We start from the raw sequence: 20,339 nt of genomic DNA, 5'->3' as shown, positions 1-20,339 counted from the left end.
TGCTTTTAATTTGGAGGACGTCGAACCGGAGGTGACATATTTGTCACTGAGCGCAACGTCACAGGGCGTGCGTTTGACAGTAGTGTCCGTGGTAATGTTTTTCCCTGTGTCTTAAGCAGTTATCTTTGAACAGGCAGCAATGACGAACGAAGGCAAAGAAAAGCCTCGGTTTTATACCTGTGACTGTTTCACGACTGATAACATTTTCCTGGAGGAATACAAGCTCCATGTTCGTTTTGTGTCCGAGCAGCAGTTCAGGCTGGACTACCATGCAGTGAGTGGATACCAGTTTGCTACATTTTGATATGAAATACAAATATGATGAGAAATGGTGACATGGCAACTTTGTGAGCTGACAGGTGTGTATTGTTTGCTAATTGTTACCGCGCAGCTGCTGAAGAAGTTGGGCTGCGTCACGGATGAACAGTTTGAGGGAGTGCTCAACAAGGTAAGAAGTATACTGTATTTTACAAGTGCTGTTAAACAGGCCAAGGGATTTTTGACACAGCTGTTTCAAGCATCCCAGTTGTATTTGAAACCCTTACATTATTGTACTTTGTACACAGAAACAAAATGATTTCACAAAAAACTTTCAAGTTCAAAATAATTAGCGTGCCGGGGATGCTAACAGTCAGTTGTTTGTCTTTTTTTGCTGGATAAGAGGGTGCAGCTCTTTGTAGTAGTTTGCAACAAGTCTCACACAGTGAGCAATCCCTCCTACTTTGGAGGATCTCTCAAGCTCCTCTGGTTTTGATGGTCTTCTGTGATGGACCTTGGTCTTTAATTCACCCCACAGATTTCCAATGGGATTCGGACTACAGACCAGTCAGTAATGCTGACTGGACTGTAATGTGTTTTTGGTCGTTGTCTTGGAAGACAAAGTGATGACCCAAACCCAGTTTTGCTGCAGACCGCTTATTTATTTACATTAAAGCTGGCAAAACCAAACCCAACAATAAAACAACATAAAAATATCAAATGAAAAATAACTGCACTGGACCACTATTAATAAAACATTTAAGGCAGCAGTTATAAATTAAGAACCAAAAAGCATTATGGCATCAAGAGTAGTAGATTCTGAATGACTTGTAAAAGATGCCTGTGTTTAGTAGGGATGGGTATAGTTTAGGTTTTATCCGATACCGGTGCCAAATCTGTACTTTTGAAACGGTGCTCGAACCAGTGCTTAAAGAATGGAGAACACAAGCTTTGTCCAAAAACCTCTTATGTTTTTATTTTTAGCAGTCTCTTTTTTTTCTGCAAAATGATAAGAACCAGAGGTGTGGACTCGAGTCACATGACTTGGACTCGAGTCAGACTCGAGTCATTAATTTTATGACTTTAGACTTGACTTGAAAAAATGTTCTAAGACTTGTGACTTGACTTGGACTTTTACACCAATGACTTGGGACTTGAATTGGACTTGAACCGGTTTACTTGAAAAGACTTGATATTTTACCCCAAATATAAAATTTAACATGCATATTATATAGAGATTGAAAATGTGACGTCATTCACGGGTAGAACCGCAAAGGATTCTGGGAACTCGTGGCAAGCGGTACTAGCGCACGCAGGCTTTCAATTGAAATCAGTCACACAGCGATAAAAAGAAACACAAAAATGTCAAGAAGCTGTTGTATTATTAACTACAATAGCCGGTCGCATGACAGCCACGGGAAGCCGACGGGTAAAGAGATCGGTTGTTATCGGATTACGTCGTTGAAGAGAAATTGTTCGAGCCATGTTTCCGAAGTAACAAAGACGCGACTGGATTGCAGCCATTCAAAGATCAAATATAACGTCCCAGAACACTCCAGCTCACAGGTTAGTCTGCTCCAAGCATTTACACAAAGGTCAGTCTGCTGTTGTAGTTAATGCGTCATTTTCATAACATAATTGGTGATATAGGTTACAAGCAAGTCTGGCGCTGAACAGAAATTGTCGCGCTATGCTCCTTTATTTATTGTGCATAAATAGTGAATTGTCCTGACACAATATTGCGTTTCGCTTCTGTTATTATGGTACATTGACAAAAACATATACTTTTATTCACAGAATAAAACAGTTGTTTTGTATCACTAATTGTCCAGTGCGATTACAGCATACAATATTATTGTCACTGCTACATTTCTGTAACGCTACCAGAAATTATTTCTACTACTAATTAATTACCGTTAAGCTCAAAGGTTATATTAATAAACGGTTAACGAATGTGTATTTATGACGACGATTTGTGAGACTGGTAAACTTATGATATGTACGATGGTCTTTACTTTCTACACGGTGCATTTCAAGGTCCTGTACCCATCCGTCGGTAAACTGTACCTGGGCTTGTTGCAGTGACCGGAAGTTACTAAACTTCACGAGTGTATGCACTCACAAGAACCGTATAATTATAAATATGCATATAAATATGCTACGATGAGATAGCTGACTTCATCTAACTAGCAAATGTTGTCCAGGCTACGTTGGTGATGCAGTTTTTTTAATGTATATGATATTTTTGTCATGCGATTTTAAAGCCGGTGTTGTGCCAAAAAGTGATTGTCTGCCAAAAAGTGATTTCCAGTGTTTCTGTGTATTTTTTATGTGTAATATCTTTACGTATGTTCGTAAATAGACTTCGGTGAACAGGGGATACAAAGGGGTTACATAAAGAATTAAAAAATTATCTGTTTTTTAAGTATCTTTACAACTTGTACTTACATTATAACCAATCCGGTCCTTTATCCCCACTTAAAATATTTTTACAGAACTATTGTAATATTTGCTGCCATTTCTGCTGTGCTCTTGGCCAACTTACTCTTACAAAATACATTTTTAATGTTAATGAGATTTTTTTTACTGCATAAATAAAGGTTATATAAAAGTCGCTGCCAAAAACTGATTGCGGCTTGTATCTTGCTACACGAATGTTGTTTGTGGCTCAAGATGACTTTATGTCATCCATAAGGGATGCATTTGACATATGTTTAACATATTATAGCCCAACAAGTTACTTATAGCACTTTAAATATGAGCAATCGCTTTTTGGCAAATACCGGAAATCAGTTTTTGGCAGACAATCACTTTTTGGCACAACACCGGTCCTACAACCGCATCCAAGAATAACATGCAGCTTATCTCAGAACTGTCGGTGAAAATTATTCTTGGAGCTAGGTTTAATTGAGCTGCATTTTAAAGAGGTGCAATTTCACAATTTGTGTATATTTTCTAAGTTCACTATTTTGTCATGTGTTGAGAAAAACACAGATTTAAAAATTACATGGTCTAATATTTACATTTAGCATAACTGCAACATACTTTTTTCTTTTTTTTTTTTTTTTTTTTAAAGACTCGAAAGGACTTGAAATTCAAAATTTCAGACTTGTGACTTGACTCGGACTTTTACACCAGTGACTTGAGACTCGACTCTGACTTGCCTGACATTACTTGAGACTTGACTTGAGACTTGAGGATAAAGACTTGAGACTTGAGACTTGCAAAACAATGACTTGGTCCCACCTCTGATAAGAACCGTCCAGCTCCACGCACGGCGCAATCCGTGCTAACTCACTAATGGAGGTCTTGCAGCAAGCTATCAAATACGGTGCATTTCTCGGCTTTTTAAAAAAAAAAAACACTATGCGTCGCCAGGTGTTTCATCAGATTTGAGGTGTTACCTCCTTAAGTATCACCATAACTTCTTAAGTCCCAAAGGGGTTTCTGAGCTTCCTGCTCAAAAATGCAATACCCAAATGTAATTGATTATTTCTCTGCAATTACAAACTCTGTGCTTACAATCTTGGTATCAAAATAAAGCTAACACTTGTGAAATTTCATCCGAGGTGTAAATATTGAAGCAGATATTACTGTGTCAAAGTTACTGAGACTGGAACACAGAAAAAGTAAGTAGATTTTATCCTCGCCCTTTTTTTTTTTTTTTTTTTTTTTTTTTTTAAGCATATAACCCTTTTAAAATATATATGCCTCAGTTTCATTACAGAAATTCAGTAACCAACATTTAAACATCATCTGTGCAAAGATTTATGTTTTTAAAGTGAAACAGTGAAAAATTACAGCGCTGTCAATACATGAATATCCAGACGTTGTACAAAAAACCATGCCAGTTGAACTTTTTAGGTATTTAAGAGCATAAATTGATTAATTTTATTAACATGCCTAAAAATGCTTTTTTTTTTAAATACATTTTTGAAGAATTAACCACACATTTACATGGTAATGGGTCAGGCAGGGCGATATGGCCAAAAATATTTATCACGATATATATTTGAAAATTTGCGATAACGATATAACTGACGATATAATTTTTGCGAGACAAAATACAACTCCACAACTTTACTAGCGCAAAAAACCCCCCATCCATTTATTTTCACTTAAACAAGCAGCTGTTTTTTTTATGTGCATTAAAGCTATATACAAATTTAACAGTGCAAATACAAATTCCTTGCTGAAAGTTTAACCAAAAGGCATTTCCAGTAGAAATGGGCTGACATATCCTGAGCATAACCATGTATAATATCCACTGAAGGTAAAAAGAGGTGCTTTGCAACATTAAACTGCAGTGTGCCAAATAAAAAAAATCAAATATGTATTTTTCAGACCATAAGGTGCATGGGATTAAAAGGCACATTAAGCGAAACAAAGCAGTCAGATGAATCAAACTTTATTCAACTCATTCTTCTTGCTTCCTCCACTTCTGTACCATTGATTCATTAATGTTGTAAATGGTAAATGGCCATTTGAATAGCGCTTTTCTAGTCCTAAGGACCCCCAAAGCACTTTACACAACCAGTCATCCACCCATTCACACAGTGGTGATGGCAAGCTACATTGCAGCCACAGCCACCCTGGGGCGCACTGACAGAGGCGAGGCTGCCGGACACTGGCACCACCGGGCCCTCTGACCACCACCAGTAGGCAACGGGGTGAAGTGCCCAAGGACACAACAACTGAGACTGTCCAAGCTGGGGCTTGAACCGGCAACCTTCCGATTACAAGGCGAACTCCCAACTCTTGAGCCACTATCGCCCTGTATTCTATCACAGCTGCTCTATTCCCATGTTGTTGCAGTATATTAATGACTAACCTTCTATTGTGGATGGATTATTTCAGTTGTTCTCCTGACTGAAGTTTGGTCTGTTTACAGCATCCTGCCATGCGATTGCATTTATCTCTAACCATCAGGAACCTTCATGTTAACTTTTATCGAGTGGAAAAGTGTTAGCGTTCATCCTCCAGCTTCACTGTTTATGTTATTCTAACATAGCTGTGTTGCTAGTGATCCCGTAGCGCAGTGGTCCCCAACCCCCGGGCCTCGGACCGGTACCGGGCCGCGAGAGTTGAGACTCAGGTGTGAAATGCATGTTTTTCAGGGTTTTTATTGGTTTTCAGCGTTATTTTGTTATCGTTTTTTTTCCCGTTAACTCTGTTTTCCTGGGTATTTTCACGTGTGTTATGAATAAATCTTCTTTTTTTCGGTACCGGTACTAGTTTTATTTTGCTGTATTTATCCGCGACACCTTAAAGGCCGGTCCGTGAAAATATTGTCGGGCATAAACCGGTCCGTGGCGCAAAAAAGGTTGGGGACTGCTGCCGTAGCACATCATTATATACCAGCTAACCCAACTTCAGTAACCTTATAAACATCACTGCTGTTTAGTTTCCTGTCTTCATTTATGTTGGAAGTGATAGCAGAGCTGTACGTTTGAATTTTTTCAGAAATCTCTCAGTCAGAACATGCTATATCGTGCTTGGGTAACTAGCGAAACTAGCGGGCTAACTTCCTGCTAACTCCGTTAAATGTAATAAATTCTGTTTTCATGGATGCCTGGATGTTAAACTTCATAGTTAGACCTGGTAAAGCAGCAATGCTGTTCGTTTTATTAAAGATGAAAGAATTTAGACAGTTTTTAACTCTCAGTGATGCTGCAGTGTTCGTTTGACTTTGGGACCTGAATCGGACGGAGTTTAGGACCCAGATTACTCCCAGATTTAGAGCACCTTAGTCCAACAAATACGGTAATAACGGTCGTGTCCAAATTCATGGGCTGCATCCTCCTGAGGACCCGGCCTTCGTGGTCTATGTGGGCCGGGTCCTCAGAAGGTCGGGTAGGCTGGAAGTAAACGGCTGTGGAATTGGACGGTCTAGCCTTCTGATCAGTGTCACCACTGTCTCGGTGGAGTGTAATAAACTCGGCCATCTTCTCTGTGCCATCTAAGATATAACGGGACACTGGCGTAAATTCTCGACCATCTCACACTTCTGTTTAATCAGTTTTCTGTTTGACGTTTAGTCAGCTGTATGAAAATCAAGGAGGAACCCACGTGGGGGATTAATAAAGTTTTATTTGATCTAATCTAATCTAATAACTTTAATCTCAGCCAAACCAATTTACTCGTGAACAAATAAAACACTGAAAAAAGCCAAACAATAACATTTTTAGGTTGTCTGAGTGACTTATATATTACGTTTAACCTGAGTAGCGAAAGTCTGCGGTGATCTGAAAATGATGTGCCGGGAGTTGGGCCATTCTCGGCGGCTTCAGTGACCCTCGAGCTCCCGGCTAGCTATCGAGCTGGTGGGTAGCAGACGTCTCCGAAAACGTTGAAGCACTTTTGCAAATATGCGATATCTTGATAAACCGAGCAGATATTTGATGTTTACACAGCTACTTTCTCCCCTGAAAATATATTAAAAGTTTATTTTGTGACCCAGAAAGATTAGTATGAGTAATTTTAAAACTTAGTAGCGGCCGCCATTGTTGGAAACTGGAGTTTGAATTCTGGGATATGGTAGGCCACGAAGGACACACCCGACCCATCCTTCAAATTCGGGGAAAAGGAGGACGCATTTGTCGGCTGCATTCAGAGGAGTCTACGAATTTGGACAGCCTTCGGCGCGTCGCTGTGACGTAATCGGTCTCAGGAGGATGCAGACCATGAATTTGGACACAACCAATGACGGCATGCACAAAAAATGTGCTTTGTTGTGTATCTGACGGACAAACACCAAACCAAACGCATCACTGAAGTTGCACCATTTTTACAAACCAATTCTGGTTCAGCCGTTTCACTCAACAATCCGATTTGCCCCTTCTCATTCTCTGTTGCTGCTGTGCTTTTTCGGCTGTGTGCGTATGAAAACAAAGGCACTGCGCATGCGCATTTTACCCATATTCTATCGCGATATTTCATTTTCCTATCGTTGCCTAACATTGTACCGGTACTACCGTGAACAGTATAATTTGGCCCAGCCCTAGTAATGGTCCTTTTCTGCCGTGCGCATGGAGTGTTTAATTGGTCTCTGGCCCTTTAAACTCTGAGAGGCTGTAACTTTGGTTTCTTTTGGTCAATTTGCACGATCGACACCTCTTTTTAATTGTTTGAGCCAATAGAATCACAGTAACGATGCCACGTTCACGTTACTTCAATCAATCAGACGTTCCAAGGCCAAAACCTACGTGGGCCCAAATTTACTGCATGTGATGTCTGTCCAGTCACGTGTCTATAGGTGGGTCTAAAATGGAGGTCTTTGACGGAAAATGGCTCTGATGCGGCTAGGTAGGCGTGGTAACTGCTGATAATCACCTGGCTACCAGCTACCGGTGAAAATAACAGAGGAAATCTGGATTTAATTTATACCTTTTTTTTGCTATTTTGCTGGGGCACACTGTACATACTGGTATTTGTGTTCAGATATATTAAAAAAAAAAAACACTGAAAACTAAGCTGCTGCTGCTGAAATCATGGCAGTTCTGGATGTGAGCGATTAGCCAGCTTAACATTTAAACTCTGCTGCCTCTGATGTCTGTAGTACAGATGTTTTTCAGCTCTTTGAGAACAGCTGATGCTCCACTAGTGGCATCTATGTGCACTTCAATTTGCTGGCCCTGGATCAGCTTAAAAGAGAAAGGAGAATCTCTTTTTAGGATGGTATCAATATCATTGGGATTCATAAGTGACCTGTTAATGCCATGAAGCATTCAAGCCTAACTCATTAGGAAGGTATAACAAACAGAGAATAACTAGAGAATTAATATTTTATGAAAAGAAGCTGAGGTAACAAATGAGAAATCTTTGCATTACTAATAAACTGAAAGTGTCCGCCCTGTTTATGTTTAGATTTCCCAGGAAGTGGACAGACGAAAGCATCTAGGTGTGACATCTGCTCAAAGAGCTGCTGCTATCAAAGATATTTACCGGCCTCTGCATCCTCATGTCTACCATCTCCAGGTAGTCACTGCATTAACCATCATCAGCATTGTGAATAATGAAACATTAACACCTTGATAAAACACATTTGCACTTCACTTCCCCTCAGGAGTCTTACCTTACTTCAGAGTTCAAACAGATTGTTGAGTACTGTCAAAGCGACAGTGCCACCGAAGAAGGCCTCTTAGGCTTGTTGGAGGAACAAGTGGGTAAGCTGGGAAGTTCTTTTTAACTCCTCAGAGACAGAGATTCAAATGTGAAGTTGTTACATTTCCCTAAAAAGTCCAGGTGATGTGGGAGACTAACAAAAAATGTCTGAATTGAGAAAAGGGAGACATGGAGGCGAAATTGTTAAATTAAGGCTTTTATTAATATTGTTATTACAAATCCAATTAGAGAGATGGGGAAGTTGTTGTCACCTTTGAAAGAAAGGAGAAAATGGTAAGACCCAGGACTTGGTCACCAGATAGTAAGTTTAAAAAAAGGCTTTAACACCAGAAAGTAACACAGAGCCACAGCAAACACACCTCACAACCTGCAAGCCAAAATAAAAGGCTCTCTGGCATCAGAGTTCTCCTTTCTTTGGACTTATCTGGTTTAATTGCTGAGTAGATTCAGTTGTACCAAAAAAGGCAGCACCTAAGGCGGAAGAGATGGCAGGACACACTCATACTGGGTCAAAGTCACGGCAGGCCCTGCTAGGGCCATAACAGACGTGATGGCTCAGTTTGAATGCTAAGCAATGATGTCTATTAATAGAACTACTGATTTATAACAGGTGGCGGAGAAGAAAGGGCTAGAATCACAGTGCCCGAAGTTTTACCACAGCTCAAGACAATCAAGACATTTTATTGTCGTTAACTCCACAGCTTTATGCCACACAGAGCATCTTTAACTCATTCTCTCCTCTCTGTTGCAGCTCCAAGAGTGTATCGCTTTCCTTTATTTGACAAGAGCTTCTGTGAGGATCTTATGGAGGAGTTAAAGCACTTTGAGCAGTCTGCAGCCCCTAAAGGAAGACCCAACACAATGAACCAGTATGGGGTAATAAATTAAAGCCTTCTGAAACCACTGAAAACACTCTATACCATCTCCTTAACTGTGCAGTTGTGGCCAGATGTTTACATCTTTAATGACTCTAAAAACAAGATTTGGGGCCACAAGCTTGAATTATTATAGATTTTGTCTAATTTCACTGATGTCCAAGTGATCCATGCCAAATGTACCTTCATACCATCACTGATGCTGGCTTTTGGATTATGTGGTGATAAGCTGTTTGCTGTTTCTCCTTTTTAGCTTGGAGGATTCAGCATCCAAGATTTCCCACAATGCTGTCTCAGTCTCAAGTTGCGCTTTATTTTTTTCTTTGTAGATAGATTTTATATGGGGATTTAACCCATACAGTGGGAAGGAAAAACTCCCTGTTAACCATAAGAAACGACCCAGGCTCAAGGAGGAGGAGCCTTCTGCTGCAAACGAGTGGGGTTGATGGGAGGTTGGGGCTGTATGTTTAACTACTTGCCCAACCAAAAAAATAAATGCAATTATTTATTTTCTAATACTTCACCAAATTAGCTAAAAAAATCACAGGAATTTCTTTTTGTAAGCATTACTTGGATATGCTGCCTTTTGTAGGTATAACAATTTAAATGGACGGTTTAAATGATTTGGAAATTCCTGTATTTGTGCTTTTATTAACATTTCAGAGAGTGTCTCTACCTTTGTAGAAATAAAGCTGTATAAGTTGTCTTGTTGCTCTTCCTTGTATCTTCAGATTCTCCTTAATGAGCTGGGCTTTGACGAGCACTTCATCACACCTCTCCGTGAACAGTACTTGCTGCCACTCACCTCCCTGCTTTATCCAGACTGTGGGGGGTGCTGTCTGGATAGTCACAAGGCCTTTGTGGTCAAATATGACATGAATGAAGATCTGGACTTGAGCTACCACTATGACAATGCAGAAGTCACCCTGAATGTTTCACTGGGCAAGGAGTTCACTGAGGGCAACCTTTATTTTGGTGATATGAGACAGGTGATGCCCTGCTATGATTTATGATGTTGTTTATGATATGATATGTTTTTCGTTTTTGTTGTGTACAACTAAAACATATAGATACAAAATAATAAAAAAGTTATTTGATACAAAAGTATAATTAATAGTTTTTGCCTTCTCTGTAGGTTCCTGTAAGTGAGACGGAGTGCTCAGAGGTTGAACACAGGGTGACTGAGGGCCTCCTCCATCGGGGTCAACATATGCATGGTGCTTTACCCATCTCTTCTGGTCAGCGCTGGAACCTCATCATCTGGATGAGAGCCTCACAGGAACGAAATAAACAGTGCCCCATGTGCAACAGGACACCCACATTGGTGGAAGCGGAGGGCTTTGCTGATGGCTTCACAAAACACTCTGATCCACCACAGAACATCTCATGCGCGCTGACGTGATGCATCCAGTTCCTTTTGACTAAAGACTGCACGGGCTGATTATAGGAAGACGTTAAAGTGAACGAATTCTTATGAAGTAATATGACTCATTTGAAATTAGGATGATTATTTTATGAATATTAGTAATAGTCAATTCAGATTTATTTATATACAGCCAAATCACAAATATAGTTGCCTCAAGGTGCTTCGTATAATAGAGAAAAGCCAAACAATCAGATGACCCCCTTCCCTGTGAATAACCCAATTGCGACAGTTGGGAGGAAAAACTCAGTTTGAACAGGAAGGAGGATTCTTGGGGAGGAGCAGCCATCTGCTGTGAATAGTAATAATATTAATATTTGGCTCAGACATTTAGTGTAGTGTCCCGTTTTATAATATTTTCTTGAGATAATATTGCCACTCAGTGTTTTGGGTGAAGATTTCCAGTCGTCATAGGATATTGCATTTTCAGAATCACCAATCAGATCTGATAAAACTGTTTAAAACTTTTGAATTTCTCCTAAAATAAGGCTTTAAAATTCTCTCTTTGCCCTGGAAGTTTTTCTTCTACAAACTTTTTTTGTTGTTGCACAATTGTCGTTTGGATTTCAGTCGTCAGTAGGCGTCCTTTTATTCAACAAAGTCAGAATTTGTAGGGGGTCATCTACCATATATTAGATCGATGCATTTCTAAGGAGATGTCATCTCGGTTGTGGGCAAAAGACCTGCAACTGACAAATAAAGGCTATCTCTCATCTCTCTTGTTTATAAATGTATGTATCTGCAGGCTGCAGAAGTCCACATTGCTAAAATGAGGTTTAATGTTTAGCAAAATGTGCCTCATTGGTCTTGGATCAGAAAGAATGAAGGCACTGTTGGAATAATCAACATTTGCTAAGCCACAGATTTGGCTGCAATACATCCCTGCTGTATATCTCTGAGGAAAAAACACACAGTTTGAAATAATAGAAGTTTAATTACACAAATTCTGTTAGTTCATTAATATTCTTTGTGTGTAAATGTCTTTGCTATGTAGTCGAAGTAATTAATTTCTCACACAGAATTTTTTTAAGAACACTAATATGAACCTGCTCGCTACATCTTACAAAATAAATGGATTCTTTTCAACAAACATCACAACATCGTGGCCTTTTGGTTGTTTCTTTTTACTCCTGCTTGTGCTATTATAGTGTTGAACTGGGGGGGAAATTGGGAGGTGGGGAGGGTCAGGTTCACTTGCATATTCAAACACACCAAAACACAAGTGCAACAAAGGCATGGCTCTGGTTGCTAAGGTATTGCTTATTTTCATGTATCTTGCATTGAAATCCAATTCTGTACATGCAGGCTTATGAGAGCATAGTACATTAAGTTTGGGCCTTGTATAGTGTGGATTTAGTGTAATTACAATGATAGTACAATATAGCTATAATAAGATACAATTTCACAAAAAACACTATACAGATAAATATTTCTGCTTGTTACAGTCCTTTACATTATACACATACACAAGTATATAGTTTTCAATGTACCATTCAGAGCAATGTATGCCAAATAGACCTGTTTAAAATAATATTTAAAAAAAAAAATCTTATCCAAGTGCAGTCTTAAGTGCAGTTATTGCATCAGTCCCATCTCACTGGGTTCAGCTGTCAGGTGTCTGTGCCATCCTGTGCTGTCTGCGGGTCAGCACTGGCTGCTTTCAGTAGTCTGCCCACACTTTGTTTTATGTTCTTCAGTCAATGAGATATCGTGTCTCAGCTTTATAATGTGGTCTCACTGCTCATGTCATGGGGCCGGTGGTGGTCGATGTCTGAATCGTAATCTGACTCCATCTCGATCTTGACCTGGGGCACCGGGCACGGCATTCCTTGGCCCATGGTCACGGAAGGAGACGACGGACAGGAGATCTTCAAATGGAGGGTGATGCTGAGAAGGGCAAGGTCCAGTTACCATACACACCCATAGCCAAAGACACAGTGGTTCTACAAGGAGGGGAGGGGAATGCGGCGGAGCTTGGCTGTGAGACACGATGATAATAATAATAATAATAATGGATTGGATTGATATAACGCTTTTCAAGGCACCCAAAGCGCTTGGGTGCCTTGATGACTACAGCAGTTTGGGTTAGCGCTTAGCTAACGAGTGAAATCAGTCCCAAAATATTGGCTGTTGCTCCCACAGGGAGTCAGCAGACTAGCTGATGGTTCCCACACTGTGAATGACATAGACTGTACCTACATTATGGTCTGAAAAGTAAAGTGCACTAAACTCGTATTCCTTCTAATGGCCAGCAGGGGGAGCCCTGGTTTCTAAATCAAGTCTAGTTGAATAGACATCTATCGGAAATGGATGGTGAATATGCTCATCTGGCTTTCATAAGAGGACTTCATTAACCACTGGGTGATGCTGTAGCAGCCTGTGGTTTAAATTAAACGTGAGCAAACATAGCTTGAATTTACTGAGTACATTGGAATAACATAATAATAAAACATCCTACTTTTTTAAATGTTAATTTGCAATGATAAATTTGTTTTGACTCTGATATCAAGTGTTTTTGAGTTTTTGATTGTGCACTATTATGCCTGCCTGCCTTTTGCATTATGTCAGCACATGTTGTAAAGACTTGTATAAAAACTCATACAATAGCTTCAAAGGTCCGGCGATCAGTGCATTTTGTGTTTGTATAAATCCTTCAATAAAATAACGTCACAGAGAATTTATGTACTTCCACAGATGGCTGCATGTAAACAAAAAAAGTTCACAGTGTCAATTCCAAACCATGCCTCTAATAAAGCAATGCAGACATGATGGGAACATTTGAATCAGCCACAAAGGGCAAACAGCCCAAAGTTACAGTATTTATGGTTAAATAATGTAAATGGCACTTTCAGTGCAAAATGTATGCAATGAAACTGCTGTGAGGGACGGAGGCAGGTTGGAGAGCTGGGGTCTGACTACATATCACATGCAGGTGTGACTGATGTACTAAAGAGATTCAGCACATGGAAGAAAAAGAAACAACCAAATGATGTATGCTGCACATGGAGGATTATACAGTTGTGTATACAGAGGCCTAAAATATATCCTCTCTATGTGCTAGATACACACAGGACTAAAAAGACCACACAATAACTTCTTCATCTAGTTTGACTGCTCGCACACTATGTTAAACTACACAACGAACACTGAAGCCTTTGAGATACATAGCAAAACTATGCTGCTTTAAGGTGAGCAGTGAAGAGTAACAACATGCTGAGTTGTGTGCAGAGGGCAGCTCAGACACAGGCTGTCAGATATTTAAAACATTACACTGTTCAGCACAACAACCATCTGCATTGCCTTAAAGTGCATGGAGAGGAGACCGAACTCAAACATGACACATGACAACCATGGGACTGCACATGTGTATGTTTACAAAACATACAGAGGAAAATACAGAAGTAATGAATTGAATTTCTTGTTAAAATACAGGCCATTTAAAGGGTGTGCAATAAGTCAGTATATCAATATAAAAAGGCTATGTGATCAATTTTCATGCGACCGAGTCTATCCAAGTATTTGCCAGTTTCATGTTTAGTTTGATGAGCCATTCAGTTAAAATTTCTTATTTTGTCTATGTTCCAGTTCACCCAAACTGCACAAACATGCAATTCCCTCTAGTGGTAATGAGCTATACAGAAATCAGTGTAACTAATACATTTTTTTGCAGGTACATTCCACCCAAGAAATATTCTCTGCAAAAAAGAGGGGGGTGAGATTAATATAGCTTTAAATCAAAGGAGCTTACCAACTGGTAAAGTTGGAGCTACTTTTAATTATTTTTGAACAACTGCATATCTTAATTTATAGTAACACATCAAAGGTTATTTGTCAGCTATATTAATATCTTCAAAATTGTTCTTATATGCAGGATTTAAACAGTGTGTGAACTTATGCTGCATTTTCCTAGTTTGGACTATTTTATGTCTTATGCTGCATCACTGACCGAGTATCACTGATCCGTATGTATATTTTGTGAACTGACCCTTTAACTGTGCACTTTGACATATATATATCTGTGTGTGTTAAAGAGCCCTGCGTGTGGCTGCAGCCTGGCAGTATGCTCCCCACTGAGTCTGTGTGACATCAGGATAGACGAGGTCTTTGTAGGGGATGTGCAGTTTGAGAACACAGTACCTTCGATCCAAGTCTGACTCAGAGCTGGGTGAGTGGTTCGCGTAGCCGTGATACTTGTCCTGCAAGCAAACACATACACACACAGTACAGACGGTGCGCTTCACACACTTATGTCATGGTTTGTCAGTCCTGTAGGGGGCAGAAAAAGCTTGAGTTTCTCACCTCCTCCTCATTGTCATCAGGTTTGGGCTTCTTCTTCTCTTTCTCCTTCTCTTTCCCCTTCCCCTTCTTCTTGTCATCATCCTTCTTCTTCTTCTCTTTTTCAGGCAGGAGGTCATCCAGCCACGCCAAGTCGTGCTGGGAGAAGACCATGTCCAGCATCTTTCTGACCACCATCAGACCCAGGATCTGGTGTTTGACACAGAGACAGACCAACACAGAGATCTTGTTTCAGCTCCTGGTAACATTCATCTCATATATGAGTTATGCTGTGAATATGATTTTCTGGATGCCATGTATAGGTGATGTTAATGGGAATCACTGGTTGACACAGTAAAATCAGAGCAGTATTTACATACTTTAAAAACACCATTAAAACTATCGCTTTTACATATTCTGCACATTTACAGCTTCTATATGTGGAAAAGATTCATGTACAGGGTGGGCCATTTATTTGGATACACCGTAATAAAATGGGAATGGTTGGTGATATTAAAGTCCTGTTTGTGGCACATTAGTATATGTGAGGGGGCAAACTCCTCAAGATGGCTGGTGACCATGGTGGCCATTTAGAAGTCAGCCATCTTGGATACAACTTTTGTTTTTTTCAATAGGAAGAAGGCCATGTGACACATCAAACTTATTGGTAATGTCACAAGAAAAACAATGGTGTTCTTGGTTTCAATGTAACTTGATTCTTTCATGAGTTATTTACAAGTTTCTCTTTGTTCACAGCCATTGACATGTCGAAGAGGTTAACACGTGAAATTGTGTTGATATCTGGTGAACGCCGTAACCGGGTCATTGCAGCAGATTTCAATGCAAGACACCCTACGAGACCACCCATCTCCCATGCTACAGTTAGCAAACTGCTTGCTAAGTTTCATGAAACTGGTTCAGTGTTGGATTAGCCAAAATGTGGACATAAGAAAACTGTCACTAATGAAGAAACATCAGTGGCTGTCCTAGCTTCATTCAGCAAGAGCCCACAGCGTAGCAAGAGCCCACAGCATAGCACTCGCCGCATGTCACTGGAGAGTTGCATTAGTCGAACATCCCTTCGGCAGATATTAGCTACTCACAAACTCCAGCTACTGCAGCATCTCAACGAGGATGACCCAGATCGGCGCACAGAATTTGCAGAATAGGCAAAACAAAAATCGGAACACGACCCTCAGTTCACGCAGAAGATTTTGTTCAGTGATGAGGCAAACTTTTATGTGAATGAAGTTAACAAACAAAACCACCGCTATTGGTCTGACACCAACCCACATTGGATGGATCCCTCCAAGACTGTTGGAACAACAAAAGTGATGGTTTGGTGTGGTATATGGGGTACAACGATAGTGGGTCCATTCTTCATCAATGGAAACCTCAAGGCCACTGGGTGTTTGAAATTGCTACATGATGATGTGTTTCTCTCTTTATGCACTGAAGCTGGCACGTTCCCTGAGTTTTTCCAGCAAGATGGTGCACCACCACATTATGGATGCCAGGCCCGAGCATTCCTAGATGAACAGTTTCCTGGAAAGTGGATTGGTCGTCGTGGGCCAGTTGAATGGCCCCCAAGGTCTCCTGATCTGACCCCATTAGACTTTTATCTTTGGGGTCATCTGAAGGCAATTGTCTATGGTGTGAAGATACGAGATGTGCAGCACCTGAAACTACGGATACTGGATGCATTACCAATAAGTTTGATGTGTCACATGACCCTCTTCCTATTGAAAAAACAAAAGTTGTATCCAAGATGGCCGACTTCTAAATGGCCACCATGGTCACCAGCCATCTTGAGGAGTTTGCCCCCTCACATATACTAATGTGCCACAAACAGGACTTTAATATCACCAACCATTCCCATTTTATTACGGTGTATCCAAATAAATGGCCCACCCTGTAGTTTTAGCATCAGCATCTGTGTTTCTTCCATTTCAAAACACTTGTCTCTCAGCTCCATCCATCTCACAACACAGGATCTATAATTTGTGGTGCAAAAGGGAGTATTTCATCACACTTACCATAACGGGAAATATGATTGCCAAGAAGGTGGACTTGAGGACCCAGAGCACAGCCAGACATGTAATCTGGATCAGAGTGAACAGGTGTACCCTTCTGAGAGGAACATGACGCAGGTAGGTGAAGTCAGGTTGGTGCTTGGAAGGCATCATGTACAACTTTATCCTGTCCCAGAACTGTGGAAGGCAATGACAACAAGAGGGTTGAGGGGCAGGAATTTATGTTAAATACAAATAAACTTACAACGATCATGAGTGCTTAAATTATTTAGAGCAGACTTGTGCAGTTTATTTATTGTTGTTTCACACATTGTGTCGAATTGAAAACCTTTTTCTTTTCTTTTCGATTTTTTTTATCTTTGCGGTCTATATGGACATAATGGTATCAGCATACCTGTTGGTTGTTATTGTTACATTTTTTGCTTAAAAGCTTTAAATAAGCCACTTCACATCTGCTGTCTGTAACTCAATAAGTAAGCTGCCCAGCCACAAATTACTCAAATCATAAATAACACCAGCTGGCATACGCATGGTACCTGGATTCCACTGAGAGATGCTACACCCATGTAAAGGAAGACACCGTACAGCACAGGCATGGGGATGAACTGCAAGTGAAGGTACATGTTGGCCATAATTAAGAGAGTTCACAGCATCACAATGAGAGTGAAATTCTGACTCTTAGCAAAAATGAGTGTAGATGTGTAGAGTTTGTAGACACAGCTCTAACCAAGCTAATAACCACCCAAACAGGGCAACTGAAAAACTAATATGGAGGCTTCAAAATGTGGGTACCTGAAATTTGTTTAACATAATTTATTGATTCATTGTAGTGAGCATCTTGAGTTTTGCAGATAATAAAAACAAATCTTGAGGAAACAGCAAAGAAAAAAAGCCTCATATAACAATTACAAAAACAAAAATAAAAAAATCCATTATGCACCTCATACCTTAAGTACAGGAGCAAGGAAGATGGAGACTCCAGTGAGAACGAACACCAGTATGCCTGTCACTCTTTGTTCTCTGTATGTTTGACATTGACGGGACACAAGAGAGCGTCAAGTCAGTTTCACAATGCACTCATCTACGTCAGCTACAAAGGATTTAGGACAGTGGTTCTGTAGCTCTGCGATGTCGGTAGTGGCGGCCTATTTGACAAACTGCACTTTCCTTTTTATTTCTGAGCTCTTTGTTTTTACGCTACCTGACCCCGAGGAACTGCGGCTGCTCTCCTGGAGCACTCGATTCACTCTCCATCTTCAGAGAGTCGATGTGAGCAATAGAGATGACGGTGGCAGCCACGTACCAGGGCAGACCCAAGAAGGAGCATGTGGCCATCAGGACTCCAACCCAGAACAGATCCAAGTGATAGCCACAGCCTTTCTGCAGGGCAAACAAAGATCATTTCTATTAAAAGCAACCTCATAAGGGGCAGGCTGTGAGTCGATAGGCTTCTGTCTGAATTTATAGCGCTGTTTTGTGACTGTTACTTTGGCTTTTGATGTTGATTTGACTGGTTGCACACCTACCTTAAGTTTGTTCTCCTTGCGGTTAACAATGACAGCGCTGATCTGCTGATCCATGAAGATGAGGATGGTGACAAGCAGGGCGGGCACAAAGCTGGCCAGATACACCCACCATGGATTCTTCCCAAAAGGCATCACAAGCCAGCCACGACCCGGTCGAGTTGGCTGTTAAATGAAAGGCAGCTTTATTTTTATTAAAAGCGAGGATTCAGTTCCACAAGATCATTATTGGAACATAATTTTAAGCCAGTGTGATGAAGTTCTTTTGTTGTGGAGAGTTAATGCAATCTGTAGAAAGTCAAAGTGCATCCCTGCAACGCTAACAGATATAACGGCAGCATGGATCGTCTTCTCTAACTCTTAGCACGTTTGTTATCCAAAATGTTCATGTTTCCATTCAAAATTCCCTACCAGTCCCCAATACAGCAACATGTCATAGAGCTGCTCATTTTGGAAATTGTTTTTTACTTGTTTTCTTCTATATATAAACAGTTTGGAAATTACCTTAAATTCTGTTGGGACAATAAGCTTGGGAGTTTTGAGTCCCATTAACATGTCCAGCCCAACAAAGGTCATGATGGACATGAAGATAGAGAAGTCACTGATGAGTTTCCTCAGCTGGTGCCAAACACAGAAAAAGAGAACAGTCTGTATTACAAAGATAAACATTTGCAGAACTTAAAGATGAGATGCTTCCGAGGTCTAATAGGCAGGAAGCTGCTTATAAATACTGAAAAGAAAAAGTAGCCTGCCAAGTTTCACTTTAGTCAAATGTAATCCTGGTGTCTGAAAAAGGAATATAGCAAAATAAGAAGAATTACTTCTTTGTCTGGTTGGCTCTCCACTTCCTGCTAGAAGAGTTGCTGTGCAGGTAAAAAGGAAGAACAATGATCTAATAGCTAGGTTTTCTGCCCAAAAACATCTAACACTTTCAAAAACCTGGCAGCCATTTTTTTGTTTATACTATCTTCTTCTTCTTTCAGCCACAGCAGATCATCTGCCTCCATCTCACCATAGTGTTCTCTTCTGTCACACCAATCCGCTTCCTGTCCTCCTTCACTACATCCATGAATCTTCTCTGGGATCTTCCTCTTTTCCTCCAGCCTGGTAGCTCCATATCAAATATCCTTTGTTCAAAATATCCACTATCACTCTGCTGCACATGCCCAAACCATCTCAGGCTTGCTTCTCTGACTTTTTTCAAACCGCTAAACCTGAGCTGTCCCTCTGATATGCTCATATTTAATCCTGTCCATACCTGATCCCAGGTATTTAAATACATCTAACTTCACTACCTCTACTTGCAGCTTCACTGTTTACATACATGTATTCAGTCTAGTTTCTTCTTACCTCCACCTGACAGATAGTTTACCCACCTTGGTTGGGAAGTAGCGGCTGAACTTGAACTTCTTGAGGGAGACGGTCATGGAGTAGGTGCCAAAGAAGAGGATGAAGGACATGAGGGCCAGATCGGGGACGTACTTGCAGGACTTTCCCACCAGAGAGCCTCCATACTTCACACACTCCTTCTTGCTCAGCTGGCTCCAGTCCAGAGCTGTCACATTCAACTGGGATGGTGTTGGCAGCAGTAAGAGAGGATGAAGAAGAGCGTAGTGTTTCGACAAAGACACGTAGAGAGCGAAAAATTGTCGGCGCAGATGTAAAGTTAGTAATAGTGAAAGGTCAGTGGGGTTGATGGAGAGACGCAGACACAGAGGAGGGAAAGCGACTTCTTTTTAGAGACAGAGCTGACACCTGGGTTAGCTGTAAACAAAGCATGTCTGCAGCTGCAATGTCGCCAACTCTGTGGACATTTATCTTGAAATAT

The 20,339-nt window shown here is 40.6% G+C and overlaps 2 protein-coding genes across 4 annotated transcripts in view; one reads left to right on the top strand and one right to left on the bottom strand.

Moving 5' to 3' along the window:
• Positions 1-57: 57 nt before the first annotated feature.
• ogfod2 (2-oxoglutarate and iron-dependent oxygenase domain containing 2) lies at positions 58-11,796 on the top strand. Its single transcript, XM_086313457.1, has 7 exons — positions 58-274; positions 392-448; positions 8,125-8,235; positions 8,324-8,423; positions 9,134-9,258; positions 9,989-10,246; positions 10,393-11,796. The coding sequence occupies exons 1-7, from the start codon at positions 140-142 to the stop codon at positions 10,657-10,659; spliced, it is 1,053 nt and encodes a 350-aa protein (XP_086169583.1). The 5' UTR covers positions 58-139; the 3' UTR covers positions 10,660-11,796.
• Positions 11,300-20,339, bottom strand: part of slc4a5a (solute carrier family 4 member 5a) — a 42,344-nt gene continuing 33,304 nt past the window's right edge. For 2 of the 3 annotated variants that reach the window (XM_086313454.1, XM_086313453.1), the window contains exons 17-26: positions 19,888-20,079; positions 19,016-19,129; positions 18,515-18,676; positions 18,190-18,368; positions 17,936-18,008; positions 17,525-17,593; positions 16,992-17,165; positions 14,980-15,165; positions 14,818-14,876; positions 11,300-12,567 (exon numbers count right to left, since the gene is read on the bottom strand). In XM_086313454.1, the coding sequence (XP_086169580.1) occupies positions 12,402-12,567; positions 14,818-14,876; positions 14,980-15,165; positions 16,992-17,165; positions 17,525-17,593; positions 17,936-18,008; positions 18,190-18,368; positions 18,515-18,676; positions 19,016-19,129; positions 19,888-20,079 (1,374 nt within the window). In that variant the 3' untranslated portion in view covers positions 11,300-12,401. The remainder of the gene's footprint in view (positions 12,568-14,817; positions 14,877-14,979; positions 15,166-16,991; positions 17,166-17,524; positions 17,594-17,935; positions 18,009-18,189; positions 18,369-18,514; positions 18,677-19,015; positions 19,130-19,887; positions 20,080-20,339) is intronic. The other variant, XM_086313455.1, reaches the window with a different exon arrangement.

The sequence above is a fragment of the Aulonocara sp. 'chitande type north' Nkhata Bay genome, linkage group LG12 (assembly GCF_057382095.1).
Source record: "Aulonocara sp. 'chitande type north' Nkhata Bay isolate Kocher_YH1m ecotype deep benthic linkage group LG12, A_spYH_male_GT1.1, whole genome shotgun sequence".
In the NCBI taxonomy this organism is placed as follows: Eukaryota; Metazoa; Chordata; class Actinopteri; order Cichliformes; family Cichlidae; genus Aulonocara; species Aulonocara sp. 'chitande type north' Nkhata Bay.
Note: the sequence above shows the minus strand (reverse complement) of the source record. Positions and strands in the feature narration are given on the sequence as shown.